The sequence below is a fragment of the Acinonyx jubatus genome, chromosome D4 (genome assembly GCF_027475565.1).
Source record: "Acinonyx jubatus isolate Ajub_Pintada_27869175 chromosome D4, VMU_Ajub_asm_v1.0, whole genome shotgun sequence".
NCBI lineage: Eukaryota > Metazoa > Chordata > Mammalia > Carnivora > Felidae > Acinonyx > Acinonyx jubatus.
Window position 1 is genome coordinate 30657911 of NC_069391.1, and position 23874 is coordinate 30681784.

Consider the following 23874-nt stretch of genomic DNA (forward strand, 5'->3'; position numbering starts at 1 on the left):
TACTACAAAGATTGGCATGAATGCAGATCAAATAACATTCTTGACCAGCTTCTCTAACCTTTTAGTAATGTAACTAGTCTGATCTCCAGGCATTGGCCTCTTATGTACATCGATGTACCTGTCCTTTTGGCATGGTCCAGGCCAGCTGGCCAACCCACTCTCACTCTCTGCATTTGCTCCACTTGGCTTTTATTGCCCTTGCAAATTCTCTGAGTGTAAGTCGTGTCTTCTGTCATGTCCCTGGTAGATGCATATACCCCATATCCTATGCTAAAGGGTCAGCTTACACTACACCATGATGATCCCAGGGCCGACCTGCTGGCCATCAGCTCTTAGCTGCCTTCCGTGCCCAGCACCGTGAGAATGTGGGAGCTTCTGAAACTCACAAATCAGAAGTGGAGAGACACTCGCAGGAAGGTTTTGCTCTTTCTTTGGCTCTTCATTCCTTATGAAGGCTCCCGTGGCACATAAAGACTTATATTAAATACATTTGCATGTTTTTCTCCTCTGAATCTGTCTTAAGTCAGTTATGTTCTCAGGCCTGGTCAATATACCCTAAGAGGGTGTGCATAATGAGAGGGGAAGAGAGATTGATTGATTTTAAGAAAGTGGCTCCTGTGATTGTGGGAACTCAAATCTGCAGGGTAGGCCAGCAGGCTTGGACACCCAGGGAAGAGCTGGTGTTGCATTCGTGAGTCTGAAGGCAGACTGGAGCTAGATATCCTTCCTACCGAGAGGACCTCAGCTGTTTCTGCATGGTGCATGCCTGCTATTAGTAACTGTGAATGCCTCTTTCTACACAGTCATCACCTTACCATCCGGTGTCCCCAGTCTTCATTGGCCACATCCCTTAGGGGCCCATGGTTTTCTGATGTTTTCTGTTCTGAGCAGCAGAGTGGAGAAGACCTGGGTCTATGCCGTCAAACCCGCTCCTCACTTTATTACCTGGGTGCTGAAGCATCATGACCTGCTCACCTTTTCTTGCACTTCTCTTAGAATCTTTATGAAAATGGGGACCCTGGGTGGCTCAGTTAAGTGACCAACTCTTGATTTTGGCTCAGGTCATGATCTCATGGGTCATGAGATTGAGCCCTGCGCTGTGTGGACCCTGCCTAAGATTCTCTCTCTCCCTCTGTCCCTCCCCTGCTCGCATGTATGCACTCTCTCAAAAAAAAAAAAAAAAAGAATCTTCATAAAAGTGATACTAATTTCTGCTGCCTTCCTCACCCACCTCACATCCCATCCTGGGATCTGCTCCTGGGAATTAGTCACTCGGCTGGGAACCTTGCTACCCTGCCTAGGTACTTCTCATCCAGTGTGATGGCTGTGTGCCAACACACCGTTGTCTTCTCTCAGAACTTTCAGCCTGTCCATGACTTCCAAGAGCAGCCCTTTCTCCTCGAGGCTTGTATTTCACTTGTAATACATGTATGTATCACTCCCATTTAAAAAGCTGAAGCACAAGGGACGTTAAGCAATCTGCCTGAGGTCAGTCACACTGCTAAAGAGTCAGGGTTCCAATCTAGGTCTCTGGTTCCAGAGACGGGTGGTCTTCCAGCCGCACCTCACGGGCTGCCAAAGATGCAAAAGTGAAAAGACATGGTACCCTCCCTCAAGCAGGTGGCAACCTGGAAGCATAGGCCATGATCTGTAAACTTGATGACTTGTACACTTTGACAAGAGACATTGACTCATGAGACTAACCATAGGGCGGACTTCAGGGATTCTGGCCCCGGGGAGGCATTTTTGCACTGGGAGGGCTTCTGCGGTCCCTTGGAAGAGTGGTTTGCACACCGGAATATGCCTTGGCGATTCCCTGTCAAAGATACAGATCCTGGAGCCTTATTCTGGTCAGAGCCTCCAGGTGCAGGGCCCAGGAACCTTTACGTAACAGGCCCCCGGTGAGCGTTAAGCCCACACTCTGGGCTCTGACGCTGGGTAACTGGGAGTTACCTTGTTAGACACTATCAAAAAGGCAGTTGCCTAAGAGACCAATGACTTAGAGGAGGAAATAGAAAAGGATTTGGAGTAAAGGAGACCAGAGCCAGGGATTGAGAGGAGGAGTCAGGGAGAGGCTTAGAAACCAGAGCTGTGTGATGAAACACAAGAACCAGTGGGACTGAAAGGTGCAGCAGCTCCACTAAGCCTCTGTCCTGACCCCTCGGCAACACCGGCTGGTAGTCCCCTCACAGGGGATCTATAGAAGGAAGGAGCAGCTGATAGTTTTGTGACACAACTTCACCTTGGAAGCGTGGGCTGGGGTGTTCGAACGAGAACACGTCAGCAAAAGCAGAAGGGCTTCCTGTTGGCTCAGCAAGCCATCCTGCTCCAGGCCTCTTCCTGCAGAGGAATTCAGGGTGAGTGAGTGTGCAGCAGTTGGGGATGTGGGGATGCCGCAGACAAGGTCCTTTCTGTATTTCAGCCGCTTGGTACCTGGGAAGGCGGCTTTCCTTTGGCTGCCTTCCTCTCGTCTGGATGGGCAGCACAGCTCTCTGAGGAACCTGCAGTTAACGCCCCGGGGTGGCCGGTTGCTTGGAAAGGCAGATATGTCAGATGCATCCACCCAACAAGAGACTGTTTGAGACTATTTTGGGGGCAAACTGCACACTTGGCTGTAAAAGTCAGGATCCTGCTAATGTGAACTTAGAGAGAGACTCTCTTTCTTTCTTTCTTTCTTTCTTTCTTTCTTTCTTTCTTTCTTTTTCTTTCTGAGGGAGTTGGGGAGGGTGAGGGGCAGAGGGAGAGAGGGAGGGAGAGAGAGAATCCAGAGCAGGCTCCATGCTGACAGCACCCTCATGGGGCTCCATCTCACCAACCGGGAGGTCACCACTGGAGCCGAAATCAAGAGTCGGACGCTTGACCAACTGAGCCACCCAGGTGCTCCAGGGAGAGACTGTTTCTTGATGGGAGAAATCTTCCTCTGGGATTTCTTGCTTGGAAGGAGGGGGAGGAAGTGCCTGTGATGAAGAGCAAAAAGCTCCTAGAGGGAATGACATTCGGTTTCTTGACTGGTAATTTTAACTTCTGTGGGTGACCTTTTGCTCTCCTTTTTTCCTGCCTCCTGCTGCGGTAGTGTCCGGCCAGTTCCTAACTGCCTTTTCTCCTGATGGGTCAAAGTCTCCCTGGGGTGTAGCCTTGATACTCTTCACCCTGGGAGTCTGGATGCCTGGAACTTATGCCACAGTATGGCTGTCAGCTCTCAGCTCCTATCTGGTTGCTTCCAGATTACCCAAGTGTCTCTCTGCAACCACCACAGGGCTGATCCTGTGTGACGCAGCTGGTTTCTTGCCCTTCGGCTGCTTTGTGGCTTTGGCTTCCTGGATTCTCTGCAACGTGCAGGGTGTAGCCTTCGGCTGCAGAGAAGTGAGCAAGCCTGGAGATTTTATTCCATTGCATTTTGAAGAGTCTCACCTCTTCAGAAGTAACCTATGAAAATTCAGTTGGGTTTCTGTTCTTCATACTCTCTCGGAGAAATTTTTATTCTTTTTTTTTTTTAAACTGTTCCATCTATCTTTTATTCTTCCTTTTAATTCCTCAAACACTTACTGAGCAATCACTATGTGCCAGGAACTATTCTAGAAACTGAAGAATAGAGTGTTGGACAAGGAATAATTCTTGCCCTTGAAGAATAATTTATAATCTAGTGTTAATAGACTATTCTAGGGTGATGGAAATATTCTATATCTGCATTGTCCAATGCAGTAACCACTAGTTATATGTGGGCTTTTGAGCAATTAAAATGGTTACTGTAACTGAGGGATTAAATTTTAATTTAATTTATTTTTAATAAATTGAAATTTAATTAGCTATATGTGGCTAGAGGCTACTATCTCGGATAGAACAAAAAGGGTGAGAGATAAAGAAGCAGATTTTTACAATATCATATACTAAGTTTTATAATAAGATGGTTGGTTGGACTGGTAATAGGTTGGGGTTAGTTGTAAAAGGCTTTCATTGCATCAGATTATAAAGGGCACCAAAAACAAAGGGAACTTCAAATCCAAGACTGACAGATTCAGCTGGTAAAGAAATAATAAGCCCTTGTTAGATTCCAGACAGTTTATTACTTACATAGATAGTGGAGGCAAGAGAAACTGAAAGTGCCAGCTGTCCGAGTCCTTGTCTTACACCCTGAAATAATGGCATTGAAACAAAAGGGGCCTCATGACTTCAACAGAGTTGTGAGGTGCCTTGTTGCTGAGAAACCAACTCCAGACTGCAGCAAATGGTCACAGAGCCTGTGGCTCTGCCCTTGAAGGGGGGTGTGGGTGTGAGCCAGAAAGCCCTGTGCCTCTCTGGAACCAGGGAGGTGGATGGGAAAACTGTCTCGCGGCAGTCTCCTATAAGATAGGGAGAGACAGATAAGAGCTGCAAACCTCCACTTATAAAATAAATCAATCATCGGGAATATATAGCCAATAATATTGTAATAACTTTGTCTGATGACAGGTGGTAACTAAACCTTTTGAGGTGACCATTTGGTAATGTGGTTAGTTTGTTGACCATTTGGTTAGCTTGTTGAATGTTGTATACCTGAAACTAATGTAATATCACATTTCAATTATATTTTAAGATAAGAAAAACAAGTGAGAAAACAATCTTGTGAAGCCTCCTTTAAAGATCATCTACCTTGCTATGTTCCTGGCAGAGTCACAAGGCATTCCATCCAGATTTAGGTCATAGTGGTACAAGTTTTGCCAGTGAATGCCTGGAAGCTCGCCAGGGTGTGGTCATGAAGCCATTACCTGCTAAAGGTCTCAATGCTGGGCCAGAGGATTTAGAGTTCACCTTTATTTTTTATTTTTTAATTTTTTTAATATGAAATTTGTTGTCAAAATGGTTTCCATACAACACCCAGTGCTCATCCCAACAGGTGCCCTCAATAACCATCACCCACCTTCCCCTCCCTCCCACCCCCATCAACCCTCAGTTTATTCTCAGTTTTTAAGAGTCTCTTATGCTTTGGCTCCCTCCCTCTCTAACTTTTCTTTTTTTCCTTCCCCTCCTCCATGGGATTCTGTTAAGTTTCTCAGGATCCACATAAGAGTGAAAACATATGGTATCTGTCTTTCTCTGTGCGACTTATTTCACTTAGCATAACACTCTCCGGTTCCATCCATGTTGCTACAAAAGGCCATATTTCATTCTTTCTCATTGCCACGTAGTATTCCATTGTGTATATAAACCACAATTTCTTTATCCATTTAACAGTTGATGGACATTTAGGCTCTTTCCATAATTTGGCTATTGTTGAGAGTGCTGCTATAAACATTGGCGTACAAGTGCCCCTAGGCATCAGTACTCCTGTATCCCTTGGGTAAATTCCTAGCAGTGCTATTGCTGGGTCATAGGGTAGGTCTATTTTTAATTTTTTGAGGAACCTCCACACTGTTTTCCAGAGCGGCTTGCACCAGTTTGCATTCCCACCAACAGTGCAAGAGGGTTCCCGTTTCTCCACATCCTCTCCAGCATCTATAGTCTCCTGATTTGCTCATTTTAGCCACTCTGACTGGCGTGAGGTGATATCTCAGTGTGGTTTTGATTTGTATTTCCCTGATGAGGAGTGACATGGAACGTCTTTTCATGTGCCTGTTGGCCACCTGGGTGTCTTCTTTAGAGAAGTGTCTATTTATGTCTTCTGCCCATTTCTTCACTGGATTATTTGTTTTTCGGGTGTGGAGTTTGGTGACCTCTTTATAGATTTTGGATACTAGCCCTTTTTTCTGATATGTCATTTGCAAATATCTTTTCCCATTCCGTCGGTTGCCTTTTAGTTTTGTTGATTGTTTCCTTTGCAGTGCAGAAGCTTTTTGTCTCCACGAGGTCCCAATAGTTCATTTTTGCTTTTAATTCCCTTGCCTTTGGAGATGTGTCAAGTAAGAAATTGCTGTGGCTGAGGTCAGAGAGGGTTTTTCTTGCTTTCTCCTCTAGGGTTTTGGTGGTTTCCTGTCTCACATTCAGGTCCTTTATCCATTTTGAGTTTATTTTTGTGAATGGTGTAAAAAAGTGGTCGAGTTTCATTTTTCTGCATGTTGCTGTCCAGTTCTCCCAGCACCATTTGTTAAAGAGACTGTCTTTTTTCCATTGGATATTCTTTCCTGCTTTGTCAAAGATTACTTGGCCATACTTTCGTGGGTCCAATTCTGGAGTCTCTATCCTATTCCATTGGTCTATGTGTCTGTTTTTGTGCCAATACCATGCTGTCTTGTTGATTACAGCTTTGTAGTAGAGGCTAAAGTCTGGGATTGTGATGCCTCCTGCTTTGGTCTTCTTCAAAATTCCTTTGGTGGATAGGTATTTAATCCTATCCAGAGTCTTTTGTGGTTCCATACAAATTCGGGGTCTTTTGTGGTTCCATACAAATTTTAGGATTGCTTGTTCTAGCTTCAAGAAGAATGCTGGTGCAATTTTGATTGGGATTGCATTGAATGTGTAGATAGCTTTGGGTAGTATTGACATTTTAACAGTATTTATTCTTCCAATCCATGAGCACGGAATGTTTTTCCATTTCTTTCTATCGTCTTCAATTTCCTTCATAAGCTTTCTATAGTTTTCAGCATACAGATCTTTTACATCTTTGTTAGGTTTATTCCTAGGTATTTTATGATTCTTGGTGCAGTTGTGAATGGGATCAGTTTCTTTGTCTTTCTGTTGCTTCATTATTAGTGTATAAGAATGCAACTGATTTCTGTACATTGATTTTGTATCCTGCGACTTTGCTGAATTCATGTATCAGTTCTAGCAGACTTTTGGTGGAGTCTATTGGGTTTTCCATGTAGAATATCATGTCATCTGCAAAAAGTGAAAGCTTGACTTCATCTTTGCCAATTTTGATGCTTTTGATTTCCTTTTGTTGTCTGATTACTGATGCTAGAACTTCCAACACTATGTTAAACAACAGTGGTGAGAGTGGACATCCCTGTCGCGTTCCTGATCTCAGGGGTAAAGCTCTCAATTTTTCCCCATTGAGGATGATATTAGCTGTGGGCTTTTCATAAATGGCTTTTATGATGTTTAAGTATGTTCCTTCTATCCTGACTTTGAGGGTTTTTATTAAGAAAGGATGCTGAATTTTGTCAAATGCTTTTTCTGAATCAATTGACAGGATCATATGGTTCTTTTCTTTTCTTTTCTTTTATTATTGTGATGTATCACATTGATTGATTTGCAAATGTTGAACCAGCCCTGCAGCCCAGGAATGGATCCCACTTGATCATGGTGAATACTTCTTTTTATATGGTGTTGAATTCGATTTGCTAGTATCTTATTGAGAATTTTTGCATCCATATTCATTAGGGATATTGGCCTATAGTTCTCTTTTTTTGTGGGGTCTCTGTCTTGTTTAGGAATCAAAGTAATGCTGGCTTCATAGAATGAGTCTGGAAGTTTTCCTTCCCTTTCTATTTTTTGGGACGGCTTGAGAAGGATAGGTATTATCTCTGCTTTAAATGTCTGGTAAAATTCCCCAGGGAAGCCATCTGGTCCTGGACTCTTATTTGTTGGGAGATTTTTGATAACTGATTCAATTTCTTCGCTGGTTATGGATCTGTTCAAGTTTTCTATTTCTTCCTGTTTGAGTTTTGCAAGCGTGTGGGTGCTTAGGAATTTGTCCATTTCTTCCAGGTTGTCCAGTTTGTGGGCATAAAATTTTTTATAGTATTCCCTGAAAATTGCTTGTATTTCTGAGGGATTGGTTGTAATAATTCCATTTTAATTAACGATTTTATCTATTTGAGTCCTCTCCCTTTTCTTTTTGAGAAGCCTAGCTAGAGGTTTATCAACTTTATTTTTTCAAAAAACCAACTCTTGGTTTCATTGATCTGTTCTACAGTCTTTTTAGATTCTATATTGTTTATCTCTCCTCTGATCTTTATTATTTCTCTTTTTCTGCTGGGTTTGGGGCATCTTTGCTGTTCTGCTTCTATTTCCTTTAGGTGTGCTGTTAGATTTTGTATTTGGGATTTTTCTTGTTTCTTGAGATAGGCCTGGATGGCAATGTATTTTCCTCTCAGGACTGCCTTTGCTGCATCCCAAAGCGTTTGGATTGTTGTATTTTCATTTTCATTTGTTTCCATGTATCTTTTAATTTCTTCTCTAATTGCCTGGTTGACCCATTCATTCTTTAGTAGGGTGTTCTTTAACCTCCATGCTTTTGGAGGTTTTCCAGACTTTTTCCTGTGGTTGATTTCAAGCTTCATAGCATTGTGGTCTGAAAGTGTGCATGGTATGATCTCAATTCTTTTATACTTATGAAGGGCTGTTTTGTGATCCAAGATGTGATCTATCTTGGAGAATGTTCCATGTGCACTGGAGAAGAAAGTATATTATGTTGCTTTGGGATGCAGAGTTCTAAATATATCTGTCAAGTCCATCTGATACAATGTATCGTTCAGGGCCCTTGTTTCTTTATTGATCCTGTGTCTAGATGATCTATCCATTGTTGTAAGTGGAGTATTAAAGTCCCCTGAAATTACCACATTCTTATCAATAAGGTTGCTTATGTTTGTGATTGTTTTATATATTTGGGGGCTCCCATATTTGGTGCATAGACATTTATAATTGTTAGCTCTTCCTGATGGATAGACCCTGTAATTATTATATAATGCCCTTCTTCATCTCTTGTTGCAGCCTTTAATTTAAAGTCTAGTTTGTCTGATATAAGTATGGCTGCTCCAGCTTTGTTTTGACTTCCAGTAGCATGATAGATAGTTCTCCATTCCCTCACTTTCAATCTGAAGGTTTCCTCAGATCTAAAATGAGTCTCTTGTAGACAGCAAATAGATAGGTCTTGTTTTTTTATCCATTCTGATACCCTGTGTCTTTTGGTTGGAGCATTTAGTCCATTTACATTCAGTGTTATTATTGAAAGATATGGGTTTAGAGTCATTGTGATGTCTGTAGGTTTCATGCTTGTAGTGATGTCTCTGGTACTTTGTGGTCCTTGCAACATTTCACTCACAGAGTCCCCCTTAGGATCTCTTGTAGGGCTGGTTTAGTGGTGATGAATTCCTTCAGGTTTTGTTTGTTTGGGAAAACCTTTATCTCTCCTATTCTGAATGATAGACTTGCTGGATAAAGGATTCTTGGCTATATATTTTTTCTGTTCATCACATTGAAGATTTCCTGTTGTTCCTTTCTGGCCTGCCAAGTTTCAGTAGATAGGTCTGCCACTACTCTTATGGGTCTACCTTTGTAAGTTAGAGCCTGTCTATCCTTAGATGCTTTCAGAATTCTCTCTTTATCCTTGTATTTTGCCAGTTACACTATGATATGTCATGCAGAAGATCGATTCAAGTTACGTCTGAAGGTAGTTCTCTGTGCCTCTTGGATATCAATGCCTGTTTCCTTCCCCAGATCAGGGAAGTTCTCAGCTATGATTTGTTCAAGTACACCTTCAGCCCTTTTCTCTCTCTCTTCCTCCTCTGGAATTCCTATGATACAGATATTGTTCCGTTTGATTGCATCACTTAGTTCTCTAATTCTCCCCTCATACTCCTGGATTTTTTTTATCTGTCTTTTCCTCAGCTTCCTCTTTTTCCGTAATTTTATCTTCTAATTCACCTATTCTCTCCTCTGCCTCTTCAATCCGAGCTGTGGTCAACTCCATTTTATTTTGTACCTCATTTATAGCATTTTTTAGCTCCTCATGAATATTTCTTAGTCCCTTGATGTCTGTAGCAATAGATTCTCTGCTGTCCTCTATGCTTTTTTTCAAGCCCAATGATTAATTTTATGACTATTATTCTAAATTCTTGTTCCGTTATATTGTTTAAATTGTTTTTGATCAATTCGTTAACTGTCACTACTTCCTGGAGTTTATTTTGAGGAGAGGTCTTCTGTTTCATCATTTTGGGTAGTCCCTGCAGTGGCTCCAAACTGCAGGGCACTTCCCCTGTGCTGTCTGGAGTAACTTGTGTTGGGCGGGGCTGCAGTCAGACCCAATATCTGCCCCCAGCCCACCACTGGGGCCACAATCAGACTGGTATGTACCTTATCTTCCCCTCTCCCAGGGGCACAACTCACTGTGGAGTGGTGTGGCCCTTGTCTGGGCTACTTGCACACTGCCAGGCTTGTGGTGCTTCGATAGGATTTGGTGTATTAGCTGGGGTGGATCTGGTTGCACTGGGGTGGGAGGGGCAGGCTTAGCTTGCTTTGCTGTCGGTGGTCCCCTGCGGGAGGGGTCCTGCAGCACCAGAGGGAGGCAAGCAGACCTGTCAGAGGGATGGATCCACAGAAGCACAGCATTGGGTATTTGCACGGTGCAAGCAAGTTCGGGCAACTGGTTCCCTTTGGGATTTCAGCTGGGGGATGGGAGAGGGAGATGGCACTGGCCAGCGACTTTGTCCCCCTGCCGAGCTGAGCTCTGTCTTCCAGGGCTCAACACCTCTCCCTCCCGGTGTCCTCTCGCCCTCCCACTCTCAGAGCAGAGCTGTTGACTTATAACATTCCAGATGTTAAGTCCTGCTGGCTGTCAGAACTCATGCAGTCTGGCCCCTCGGCTTTTGCAAGCTAGACTTTGGGGGCTCTGCCTTGCTGGGCGGGCTGCCCTTTCACTGCCCTGGCTCCCTCCTGCCAGTCCATGTAGCATACACCGCCTCTCCGCCCTTCCTACCCTCTTCCGTGGACCTCTTGTCTATGCTTGTCTCCAGAGAGTCCGTTCTGGTAGTCTTCTGGCGGTTTTCTGGTTTAGTCAGATGTGGGTGGAATCTAAGCGATCAGCAGGACGAGGTGAGCCCAGCGTCCCCCTACACCGCCATCTTCTCCCAACACTTAGAGTTCACCTTTTAATGACTCTGGCTGTCATTGAAAGTATAAAGCAGTAGAGTGATTTGATTACTTTTGTGTTTTGTAAAGATCTGTCTGACGACATTGCAGAGATTAGACTGGGGAGTGCAAAAGACTAAACAGGGAGGAAGAATTGGATAAATGGATGAGAGTTTATGGGAATGAAGTGGACAGCACAATCGATAATCATTTACTGAATACATGGATTGTAAAGGACTCCATGCGCAGCAGGTGGGACAAAGACAAGTCAGACCAGATCCTGCCCCCAAGAGACTTACAGATTAACAGGAAAGTGAAAGCTCAACATAAATGGTTCTAGTATAAGGTTCAGTAATATATTAAGTGCTCTGAGTGGCATGGTGGAGACTCCTCTTCCCTGTGCACAGTAGGTGCTTTATTGATAATGATGACAATACAGCATTGGACAGGATAAGCTTTAAGGCTTCTTACAGCTTATTGTGAAAGTCTATGAGGGTCTGGTTCCGAGAGGCAATAAGCCTTATCAACTGACAAAGGTGTTAATCCCTGTCATAATATGTGGAGTAGCTGGGATCCAAATGAGAATAAGATAATAGAAATGGAATACAGGGAAAACAGGAACTTAAAAAATCTTCAAAAATCAGCCTATTGGACCTTCAGACATGTTTGCAAAAGGCAAATGCTTACTAAAATACAGAAGAGTGGCATAATAAATAACAGGGTGTGAAAAAATTCTTGAAAAAACAGTTCTTTATCACAGTGTTCTTCTTGTCCCATCCGTACTTGACAATGCTTTTCTTACACTGTCCACACACTTGGCAATGCTTATAAATAATAGCAAAGTGTCAGAGGACAGCTGAGTTGCAGTGCGTAAGAATTCATTTTTCAGAAGGCAAATTTCCCTCTGATTTTCTCTTACACCAATAGAGTCTATTCCCTTAACTCATTTCATGAAGCATAAAGGGAGTTTGGAGTAGGTAAATCAGGAAGGAGAGGCAAATGTGATCAGCCTACCACCCTTCTCTCCATGCAACGTAGTGCTCACTAACCGTCAAGAGCCTCCTCTATCTTGCATCCAAAACTGAAAATGAACTTAGTCAAATGAACATGATCCTTTTGCCCACTGCCCTTATGGGATGAAAAACCTGTAAAGACATCACTGATAGGACTGCTTGGTCACTATCCATCCTTGAGTGCACTAGCATCACATGACACTTGAAATTCAAAAACTTTCTTTTTTCCTCAACTAAGAACTCTAGTGGAACCCCCTCATGACATTCTGCAGAACCTCAGTGCTCCTCAGAACCCCAGTTGAGAAGCCCTGGTGTAGAGGTACAAAGTCTTCTTCCACGCGTGTGTGCATGCACACATATGTATGTGTTATGTGTGTGTATTTTAATCCCGGACTCTTCTTGCTTCTTGAAAATATAAGGGAGGGATGACACATAGGCTTGAGAAGTCCGAGGTCTGTTAGACTTCCAACCAACTTCTGGAAAGGCAATCTGTCCAATTTTGCCTTAGATCCCTACCCAATCCTCATAAGGGTCCTCCCTGCCTTGTCAACTTGTGAAAGATGCTGATTTTATTTAGCTTATATTCCAAGGGCAATGACACTAGGGTTGATGACCATCTGGTCCCTTCCTAGTCTTTCATGGGGAAACCTGAGACACCATTCACAAGCACCCACTGTTGATCTGTCAAGTGGTATCTTCTCTTGATAGAACTGCTTCTTGTAGGAAATTTCACTCTAATCTCTTGCGTATACATTGGTGGAAATAGCAAACATGTAGACATAGAATAATAGTGACCATTATGAGGAATTTCTGACAAGTCAGAGTGACTGGTGATCTCTGGGTCCCCCTTTTTTTTCTTTAATTTTTAAAATGTTAATTTATTTTTGAGAAAGAGCTTGAGCAGGGGAGGGGCAGAGAAAGAGGGAGACAGGATCCAAAGCAGGCTCTGTGCTGACAACAGGAGCCTGAAATAAGGCTCAAACTCACGGTGAGATCAAGACCTGAGCCAAAGTCAGACACTCAACCAACTCAGCCACCCAGGTGCCCCTCTGGGCCCCTATTCTAAATAGGCAAAGGGAAAACATCTCTGGCACATATTGTATCAGGTATCCATTGCAATGGCCCCAGGTTGAGGTCACATGGTATAAACATAGCTGCTGGGTATCCATCTCTGGGCTCTAGAAAGCAGTTCTATCACTACAATTTGCATCAAGATCTTGTTGAAGAAATGGTGCATACCTATGTCGAAGTTTAATATAAGAAATCTATTTCAGAACTAAATATTGGAAAGGTCTCACTTCTTCCTTTTCCCTGAGGAACTGGCAACTTTTTCTATGAGAATAATTAGAACAATGAAACTGCCCAGATTGCCTTTTCTCCTCTGGCTATCACTAATTTATTTAGGGCCAAACCTACTACAGCTCACAAAAAGCTCTAGTTTTCATGCTCCAGGGTTTCTTTGACCAATGTCTCTGATTTTGTTCATATGTTCCCCATTCTATTTTATTTTATTCTATCTGTATCTGTTATCTGTAAACAGGTTCAAATTTGTTGTAGATATGAGGAATGGAAGAAAGAAGGGAAGGGAGGAAAGAGAGAAGAAAGGACAGGAGAAGGAATGTAAGGAAGGAGGAAATGGCCCACATTTTGCTCATTAATGAAACGGAGTATGATCCAGTGTCTATTATAGTCTCTTTACTACAAACAGCATTTTGACATTTATCACCCCATTGGAAAGGCAGAAAAGCAGAGACAAGATCATGGAGTTTTATTTTCCTGTGAAAAGAATAAATAATGGGAACTCGAAAAAGAGCTGAAGGTTGGTTTTATGATGGCAGGGATGGATTAGAAACTAAAACAAAAAAGAAACAACATCCTAGTATATTTCTTGTTTATGTAACTCTGCCCCAGCTAGGTATGGGGATTGAAAAGCAGCACTGATCTTTCCTGTAAGTGCTCTACCATGCGTTACCTCCTTAGATCCTGGCAAATACCCTGTAAAATAGGTCACATGGGTATTATCTTAACTGAGGAATTAAAGCTCAACTTACCCCAAACCATAAAACTAATGTTTACGACAGTGTTATAATGGATAAGGCAGGAGGCTGTGGTTCAGCCTTAGCTTGAATTTCCAGTTCTACTGTTATGTGTGAGGTTTGAAGCATGTCACTTAACTTGTTTCCTCATATGTAAAATGAGAATAATGTGTCCTCTTGCATGTCTCCTTTTCCCTCCTGGAAATGTTGTGTGTATTTTGCATGAGGTCTCTAGAAGCAGAACTTGGCCAGACCTAATGCAAGCCTCGTCTTGGTCTTTTTCCTGGGATTTCAGTCTCCAACTCAAAGTCTCCTCTCACATTACAGGGCACACTACAGGTCCCTCTGCCAGTTGCCAATGTTCCAGCTGACCGCCACCCCGGCAAGTGCCCTTGCAGATGAGCCAGTGCATATCCGAGTGACAGGCCTGTCCCCGTTGCAGATAGTGACCCTCACGGCATCCCTGAAGGATGAGAAAGGGTATGTGTACCAGTCTAAAGCCTTCTACAAGGCGAACGAGGTTGGTGAACTGGACCTAATGGAGGCTTCTTCAATTGGAGGCGACTATGTGGGGGTCCACCCGATGGGTCTCTTCTGGTCTCTGAAGCCCGAGAAGGTTTTCCGGAGGCTGATTAAGCAGGATGTGATGAACAGCCCCTTTTATGTCACTCTGAACCTATATGACTCAGTTTATTTGCAAGTTTCCACCACAGATCAGCCTAGGGCCAGCCAGATGGTACAGCGCTGGTTCTCAGGCCCTGGCATGCAGCGGGTGCAGATCCGAGAAGGTCGTGTGCGAGGAGCCCTTTTTCTCCCTCCAGGTGAGGCCAATCTTTGGTGATATGGAAAACATTGTTGACAAATATAAAAACAAAAACAAATGGCATCAAATTATTGGAGAACTAATATTTCGATACACGATAGTTTAAAACCAACATGCTATTTTGTGTGTGAGTGAAGGTGGAAATCACGTTGCTCATCCCGTACTTCCCCTGATATCCGCTGGGCCCTCTTTTCACTCTTTCTGATCCCATTCTCTTTTCTTTCTGTTGCTTTCAGGGGAAGGTCCTTTCCCAGGAATCGTGGATTTGTTTGGGGGCAGAGGGGGTCTGGTTGAATTTCGGGCCAGTCTTTTGGCTACCCATGGCTTTGCGGTGTTGGCATTAGCATATTTTCTCTATGAAGATCTGCCTAAAACACTGGAGGAGATCGACCTGGAATATTTTGAGGAAGCTGCTAACTGGCTATTAGTTCATCCCAAGGTATTTATTTTTTTTTTCTAAGTTTATTTACTTATTTTGAAAGAGAGAGAGAGACAGAGTGTGAATGAGCAGGGGAGGGTCAGAGAGGGAAAGAGAGAATACCAAGCAGCCCTTATGTGGGTCTCAACCTCACAAACTGTGATACGATGACCTGAGCTGAAATCAAGAGTTGGACGCTTAACTGACTGAGCCACCCAGGCACCCCAATCCAAGGTATTTAAAATACTTTTCATTCTGCCTTGCAACATTATAGTGAAAAAAAAAACAAAAATGTTTGTTTTGCCTATTTTACCAATCTGTTTAGACTTGGGCATAGCAGAGTTTACTCTTAAAATGGGGATGATAATATCTACCTTGTAGGATTGTTGGGATCGGTGGTGATCAACTTACTGGCACAAAAGACAATAAATGGTGGATATATTATGATCATTTTCAATGGGAAGAAAAAGCCAAGAGTCCTCACATTTGAAGTGCATGTGACTTGTTCATCAGTGGTTCTTCAATTTTCATCAGCCGCTGATCTCAAATCATGAATTCTCTGACTTGAAGTGTTTTCAAACTTCAGTGATGGTCTCTGCATGGGGTAATACTGGAGTAAGTCACACTAAAGAGTCCCGAGACTAAGAACATGCAGAAGTTCCGTTTCAGAGCTGGGCCACAGGATTAGAGCAGAATTATCAGCAAAATGGATGTGGCTGCACCATCTGATTAGCTGAATTAGCTCTTCAGGTATCAGATCTAGGAACAGAACTAAGCCCAAAATAAGTGTCCAAGTCTAGAAGCCAGGGTAGGGAACGGAATCTGGAAAGGAAGGATAATTTTAGAACTCTGTCAAGTCTTGTTGTACCATTGAAAATGTCATCCATGGCCCAGAGGCTTTGTTATCAGGTGATGAATGTGAATGGGTGATTTTTCTAAGCATATTTGGCTCTTTTTAAAGGATTGTCCAGATAAAATGTTTAAGTGAAAAATTTTCTTTCACTTCAAATTTAACTATTTGTGACATTATCTGAGGAGAAAGGGCAATTGTCAGAATTCAGTTAAAATTTTTTTTAGGTTTACTTATTTGTTTTTTTTTTTTTTTTTTTTTTTTTTTTGAGAGAGACAGAGACAGCACTAGTGGGGGAAGGAGAAAGAGACAGAGAGAGAGAGAGAGAGAAAGAGAGAGAGAGAGTGAGAGAATCCTAAGCAGGCTCCGTGCTGCCAGCACAGAGCCCAACACGGGGCTTGATCCCATGAAACCACGAGATCATGCCCTGAGCCAAAACCAAGAGTCAGATGCTTAACCGACTGAGCCACCCAGGTGCCCCCAAATTCAGTTTAGATTTAGATTCATCAGAAGAGGTGCAGTTCCCACCTCTGCCCCTTGATACTGTTGTAACCTTAAGCAGGGCTTGTAAACTTCCTGAATCTCAGTGCTATTATGGAAGGACAAGCTGAGACAACTTACGTGTAGAGCACTTAGCTGAGGGGCCGGCATATATAGTAAACTCTCAATAAATCCACCTTGTCATCTTTGCCCATCTGGTTTTACCCCTCTCCCTTCCCCACATCCTCAACCAGTCCCAAAGTGTTTTAGGGTCTGTTCCTGAATCTTTCTCAATACCTCACACCCTGTCCACCGTCCAGGCCACTGTTTTAGTTTGTTGTCATCACTGCCTCACTGTGGTACCGCCATAGTGTAGTTTCCTATCTCTCGTCCCTTGCTCTCATCCCTTGCCCCAGTCCTGTCCTCTTATGGATGGTTCCCAGATATGGGAGCCCACTGGATTTCCCCATGGATATGCTATATTATCCGATTCTTGGGCCCACTCAGAACTATTGAAGTAGAAACGTGAAAACTGGATCTTGGAAAGCTCTAATTAAAAAAGATTTTTTTTCAGGTGATCTGATAAAAGAAAGGTGCTGGGCATACAAGTGTAAGCAAAGTAAACATATCAGGTTGCAATGTATTTGCTACTGTCTTTCCAAAATGTCTTTCCTTCCTTTCCCTACTCATATTTCCCCCCAGGATTTTATTTATTTACTTATTTATTTAAGTATAGGAGAGGTCCCTAGGTGCCTGGTACCTGACCCTAGGATGATCTTTCTTTCTTTCTTTCTTTCTTTCTTTCTTTCTTTCTTTCTTTCATGTTTACTTATTTTTGAGAGAGAGAGACAGAATGTGAGCAGAGGAGGGGCAGAAAGAGAGGGAGACACAGAATCTGGAGCAGGCTCCAGGCTCCGAGCTGTCAGCACAGAGCCCGATGCGGGGCTTGAACCCATGAACCATGAGATCAGGACCTGAACCCACTGAGCCACCCAGGCACCCCACAAGATTTTATTTAAATTCGAGTTAGTTAACACCTTTCCCTACTCATCTTCCTAACTTCTCCCTTCCCTCTGTTCCCTCAGCCTTCCACAGAATTAAGGACCCCCTTCTACGGCCTACTACTTTTGCTATTGGACTGGGCACTGGAATTCAATTGTTTATAGAATCCAAGGCTTCATCTTTACACCCCCAATGCTTTCATTAATCTAGCTCTTAGATTAATGGATGTGCAAAACCTCCGTTGCTGTAAAATGCTATTTAAATATGAATAACACAAAATATTCTAAAGAACCTAGGGAAATCTCTTTTCCTAGCCAGAGAGAAGAATTTGATTCTTTGTGAAGTTTACCTGCTTGTACTCACTTGATGTTGAACATTGCTGGTGCATTTAGACTCTGCTTTTACAGAACTCTGCCTTTGATGAAGAGTTTTTATTTCTTTTTTGTTTGTTTATTTATTTTTGAGAAAGAGAGAGAGAGAGAGAGAACGAGCAGGGGAGGGGCAGAGAGAGAGGGAGACACAGAATTGGAAGCAGGCTCCAGGCTCTGAGCTGTCAACATAGAGCTGGACGCGTGGCTCAAAGTCACCAACTGTGAGATCATGACCTGAGCCGAAGCTGAAGGCTTAACCGACTGAGTCACCCAGGTGCCCCACGGCTTTTATTTCTATTGTTTCACTAGATCATCATAACAATCCTGCAGGGTAGGTAATATTAACGCCCCCATAAGACAAGAAGGCTTTCAGAGGGCAGACAGGTAGGTAATGTTTTCAGTCATAGAAGCTGGTAAACTCGAGTGCCAGGACTCCCATCCAATATTTTCTGTTTGCTCACACTAGCTTACTGGCCTGTAAGGCGGCTTCTTCGAGTATGGCATGTGATGGGTTCCCTTTATTTTGTACTTCAGATCCAAAAGCCAGGAATTGGAGTGATCTCCGTGAGCAAAGGTGTAGAGATCGCGCTGGCCATGGCCTGCTTCATGAAGCAGGTGGTAGCCACCATCTGCATCAATGGGCCCAACGCCATCTATGAATTTCCGCTCAGGTACAAAGATCTGGTTATAACACCCATCCCCTCGTTTATGGAGCGCGTGCAGATGGATGTTTTAGGAGCTATGCGCCTCCGCCACTACAAGGGGGACGCCCGGGATGAACTGAATCGGAAGAGCGTGCTTCCCATCGAAAAGGCCCAGGGTGCGATTCTTTTCATTGTAGGAGACGGTGATGAATGCTTGAATAGCAGGGAGTATGCTGAGCAGGCCTTGGACCAGCTGAGGAGCCATGGGAGAAACAATGGAAGGATGCTGGTATACCCGGGGGCGGGCCACCTCATAGAACCGCCCTACACACCCCTGTGTTATGCTTCCCCATACAGGTTCAATTCCGGGATCCTGCTTTGGGGAGGGGACCCTGTTGCCCATGCGGCAGCCCAGGAGCACTCCTGGGGAGAGATCCAGAAATTCTTCAGGGAACACCTTACTCAAACCAGAAGCAAACTCTGAGCAAGGAAGGGCTAAGGGTAGTGATGTACTGGGGAGACAGACAATGAAAGTAAGGCAGGAATATGACGGAAAGAGGGGGCTCTCCTGATTTCTCTAGATTCACAGTTATTTTGGACCAACTGGAAGGAAATTGGACAAAATCAAAGGACAAGGGCACAAGTGCATATGAACTATTTCGAACAAATTTGTATGTGATTTGAATTTTTGTAAACCGAATCTTAGTTTATATGTACCAGCAGGGTACATCGCTGTCTCAAAATTGTGATACCCTTGCAAATTGAATAACCTTTGTACCCCAGTTAGGGATACCTTGGATCCAGGTATTTGCCAATCTAGGTGAATTCCCTGGGACTTGGCAAGTGGTGGAAAACATTTTCTGTTTAAAACTGGGTTTCTCGGGGTGCCTGGGTGGCTCAGTCGGTCAGGTGTCCGACTTCGGCGCAGGTCATGATCTCGGAGTCTGTAGGTTCAAGCCCCGCGTCTGGCTCTGTGCTGATGGCTTGGGACCTGGGGCCTGCCTGTGATTCTGTGTCTCCCTCCCCTCAGCTCCTCCCCTGCTCACGCTCTGTCTCTCTCTCAAAAATAAATAAAAATTTAAACAACAACAACAACAACAACAACAAAAAACCGGGTTTCTGACATTTGATATGAAAAGTTCTAATGCTACCATCAAATGTAATGCTTGCTATAGATTTCCAATAGGTATTTTTTTTTCTCAGAATAGGGATGTTTCTTTTCATCTCTAAAATATATTTCTTTTTACCATTTTTAATAAGGACTGGGGTTGAATTTAATCATGTGCCTTTGTAGCATTTATTGAAATTAGTTAATGTATTTAAAACAATTAGAATAGCAAATAGAATAGATACATAGCAATTACTGTATCAGAATTTGCGGTCATTATTTTCATACTGCTTTCTGCCTTCAATCTGTTAATGGGGTGAATGACATTCATTAATGGACTCATTTTGCTTTTGCATCTAATTTTACTACATGATTTTCTCATATTGACTAATTTGAGTTTTAAATTTTCTTTTGGAGTCAACCTGGCCATTTATATTTTCTCAGAATTTCACCTATGTTTTATAGAACACATTTGTCACTTAGAAGTTGCACATATCCCGTTATCTATTGGCATGCTTTCTCTTTTTTCCTCTTGGTCTGACTTGCCAAATATGTTTTTTTATTTTATTGATATTTTCCAAGAACAGTTTTTGGTTTGTTTATTGGTCAAGTCTTTTTTTCCTGATTCCTTGATTTCTGGGTTTATTTGTTTTTTTTAATATTTATTTTTGAGAGAGAGAGAGAGCGCTCATCAGCAGGGAAGGAGCAGAGAGAGTGAGAGAGAGAGAGAGAGAGAGAGGATGCAAAGCAGGCCTTGTGCTGACAGCAGCGAGACCAATGAGGGGCTCCAACCCACCAACTGTGAGATCGTGACCTGAGCCTAAATCAACCGAGTGAGCCACCCAGGAGCCCCTCTGTTGATGTTGTTGTTGTTGTTGTTATTTTTATAAAACCATTCCTTCTGCCATTTTTGTGTTTATTTTTCTGGCTTCTTGACATCCAGTGTTTTCATTTCGTTAATTTCTAAACAGTTTCTGATTTACTCCCCACCCCCAACTTAATCAAAGAGTCATTTTACCAAAGTACAAAGTAGCGTACTATAGATATTTATTGATTATAAGGGGAAGGGGTGAGGAACTTTGCAGTGGAGGGATCACATTGTTACCACTTGAACCCACTGTTCAAACTTAGCATCTTTTAAAGTGGTCATTTTTAAAAATTAAATTAAAACAAATTTTTGAGAGAGAGAGAGCGCACATGAGCGGGGGACAGGGACAGAGGGAGAAAGAGAGAGAATCTTGAGCAGACTCCATATCCAATGGGGCGCCTGATGTTGGGCTCTATCCCAGGACCCTGGGATCATGACCTGAGCTGAAATCAGGAGTCAGAGGCTATAGTGACTGAGCCACCCCTTTTTTAAAAATTTATTTTCTTTAAGTTTATTTATTTTGAGAGAGAGAGAGAGAGAGAGAGAGAGAGAGAGAGCAGGGGAGGGGCAGAGTGGGATAGGGGGAGAGAGAATCCCACACAGGATCCACACTGTTAGTGCAGAGCCCAACTTGGGGCTCAATCTCATGAACCATCATGATATCATGACTTGAGCAGAAATCAAGAATCAAATGTTTAACCTAATGAGTCACCCAGGCGCCCCTAACAAAGGTCATTTTTACATGATGTGTTTCATGACAACATGTAATGTGGAGTGCCCTGCACTACTTAGATCTATGTCTAACAACACTATTAAACGTGAACTTAACCAGGGGTGCCTGGGTGGCTCAGTTAGTGTGACTTCGGCTCAGGTCATGATCCCACGGTTTGTGATTTCGAGCACTGCATCGGGCTCTGTGCTGACAGCTCGGAGCCTGGAGCATGCTTCGGATTCTGTGACGCCCCCTGTCTCTGCCCCTGCCACGCTCGTGCTCTCTGTCTCTCAATATTGAATAAACACACACACACACAAAAATGTAAACCTAATCAAACTTTTAGATCAAACTTATTAGTATAGTGGCTAGAGACCAGTTAAAGGGTACTGCAAAGAGACAAACAAATCTAGGTTGTGGGTCATTCTACCACCTGGTCTCATCGTAAGTTAATTAGCAACGGATCTAAACAACTTAGAAAAGTTAGTTGCATGAAAAAATTTGTGAGATTTTTTTTTCCTTTTTGTTTTTGCATTGGAATGAGCTGTGGGGCTATCAAGCATTGAAAGAGACTTACAAAACATAATCAACCAAATGCTATTTGTGGGCTTGGTTTGAACAAAGTAACTGCAAAAAAAGACTTTTTGGGGACAATTAGAAAAATTTGAATATGTACTGGGTATTAAATGATACTATGAAATTGTTATTATGTTGTTAGGTGTCCTAATATTGTGGTTGTGGAAAAAGTCACTTCTACATATAGATGCATACTGACATATTTAAAGGTGAAGGATTGTGGTATCTGGGAATTGTTTTAAAATACTACAGGAATATGGCAAAATGTAAATAATTATTACATCTAGATTGTGGCTATTGTGAGGTTTGTTATAGTATTTTATGTGCGCTTACAATGTTTCATAATAAAAAACTCAAAATATAAAAGACACAATGTATTTACCTTTCATCCTCCAAAGGCAAGAACTTTAGCATATGCTATATCTTTTTCTCCGTGATACCCCCGTTAATTTCAGATTATTGATTTGTTTTACAATAAATACATATTTAACATAAATAGCTATGCTTTAATGTGTTTTTCATCCTTATGGTTTCTTATAACCTGTTTTTTCAGTTCTTGGCTTTATCTTCTATTTGGCCATTTTTAAAAGTGCAAACTCAAGTAACTATTTTAAAATACTCTTATTTACCTGAATCTTAGCAAATTTAGAAGTGTCTATTTTTACTTACTTTTTAATGATAATTTTTACACCTATAGAATTTGATGGTAACAGACTTTGGTATTTTTATTTTTGTATCCATTGTTGTCAATGAGAAGTCTGATTCTTGTTACTTTGTGGGATTTTTTTTTCTCTGAAAGATTTTTACAATTTTCTCTTTGTTCTTAGTGTTCTGGAATTTCTTCAAGTTATGAGTAGGGGCGGGTTTGTCATTACTATGTTTATTTTGCTTGGTACTGTATGGGCCATTCCAAACTCAAGACATAGCTGCCTTCAGCTTTAGATATTTGCTTCTATTTTCTTTTTTTTAATGGTTTTTTAATGTTTATTTATTTATTTTGAGAGAGAGAGAAGAGAGAGAGAGAGAGAGGGAAGGAGAGTGCGTGTGAGCAAGTGGGGGAGGGGCAGACAGAGAGGGAGAGAGAGAATCCCAGGCAGGTTCCATGCTATCAGCACAGAGCCCGGTGTGGGGCTCTATTTCATGGACCATGAAATCATGACCTGAGCCAATATCAAGAGTCTATGCTTAACTGACTGAGCCACCCAGGTGCCTTGATTCTTCTATTGATTTTCTGATCACTTACCCTTTTCATCTTTTCTACTCTCTCCTTCTGGAACTCCAATTAAGAGAACAAAATTCTCTTAATTGGAGTTTCTGGATATATTTTCTATGAATATTAAATTTCTCTCATGCTTCTTTTTTGTAGTCCCTGCCTCCCGTGCCTGCTCCCTGTATTCTTGGAGAGCTTCACAGTTTAATTGTTCAACTCACTAATTTGTGCTTCAGTTGCTTCCAAGTTGTATTTAGCTCAACTCTCAGGTATTATTTTGACAATCATTATTTAAAATTTTCCCACTCTATAATGCATCTGTTTCCTTAAAGCCTGTTCTCATTTTTCCCTCAGTTTTATTGAGATAGAATCTAGAAATATTGTGTAAATTTTAAGGCATGCAATTCGAGGATTTGATGTACATATATGTTGTGAAATGACTACCACAATTAGGTTAGTTAGCAGCACATCCATCACCTCATATAGTTATCAGTTCATGTGTGTGCATGTGTGGTGAGAGCATTAAAATCTGTTCTCTTAGCAAACTGCAGGTAAACAATACAGTATTAGTAACTATAGTCACCGTTATCCCATTGTCATTTTATACATAGATCAGTAGATATCCTTTCTTATTCCTGCTTTCACCAGTAGCCTTCACGAACACACCCACATTCTGTGCAGAATAATGTCATTGTATTTAAAAAGCAGTATAAACCTTTGGGATTAAGAAACCCACTGATCCCAGCACTACTTGGATATTGCTTTTTAGGGATCTGATTTCAGCAAAATGAAACATATCTTCGTCATGGTCTTCTTTCAAGGCTTTATTGAGATCTCAGCTCCCAGCTCCACCATTTAGTTGTCACCTGTTGTTTGCTTAGAAAAATCAGACTAAAACTAGCCTATATTGGGCTAATTATTGTCTCTCAAAAAAGAAATCCAAAGAAAGGATCGTTTTGGTTATTCACCAGTTCAGCAGGGTCAGTAAGAACCAAATTC

General features: G+C 42.3%; 1 protein-coding gene across 1 annotated transcript; it reads left to right on the forward strand.

Annotated features, from left to right (window-relative positions):
- Positions 1–1442: 1442 nt before the first annotated feature.
- Positions 1443–21412, forward strand: LOC106972069 (acyl-coenzyme A amino acid N-acyltransferase 2). The gene is made up of 4 exons (XM_015068981.3): positions 1443–2357; positions 14141–14634; positions 14873–15075; positions 18292–21412. Exons 2-4 carry the CDS (start codon positions 14172–14174, stop codon positions 18883–18885), a joined length of 1260 nt encoding a protein of 419 aa, XP_014924467.2. The 5' UTR covers positions 1443–2357; positions 14141–14171; the 3' UTR covers positions 18886–21412.
- The last annotated feature ends 2462 nt before the right edge of the window (positions 21413–23874 follow it).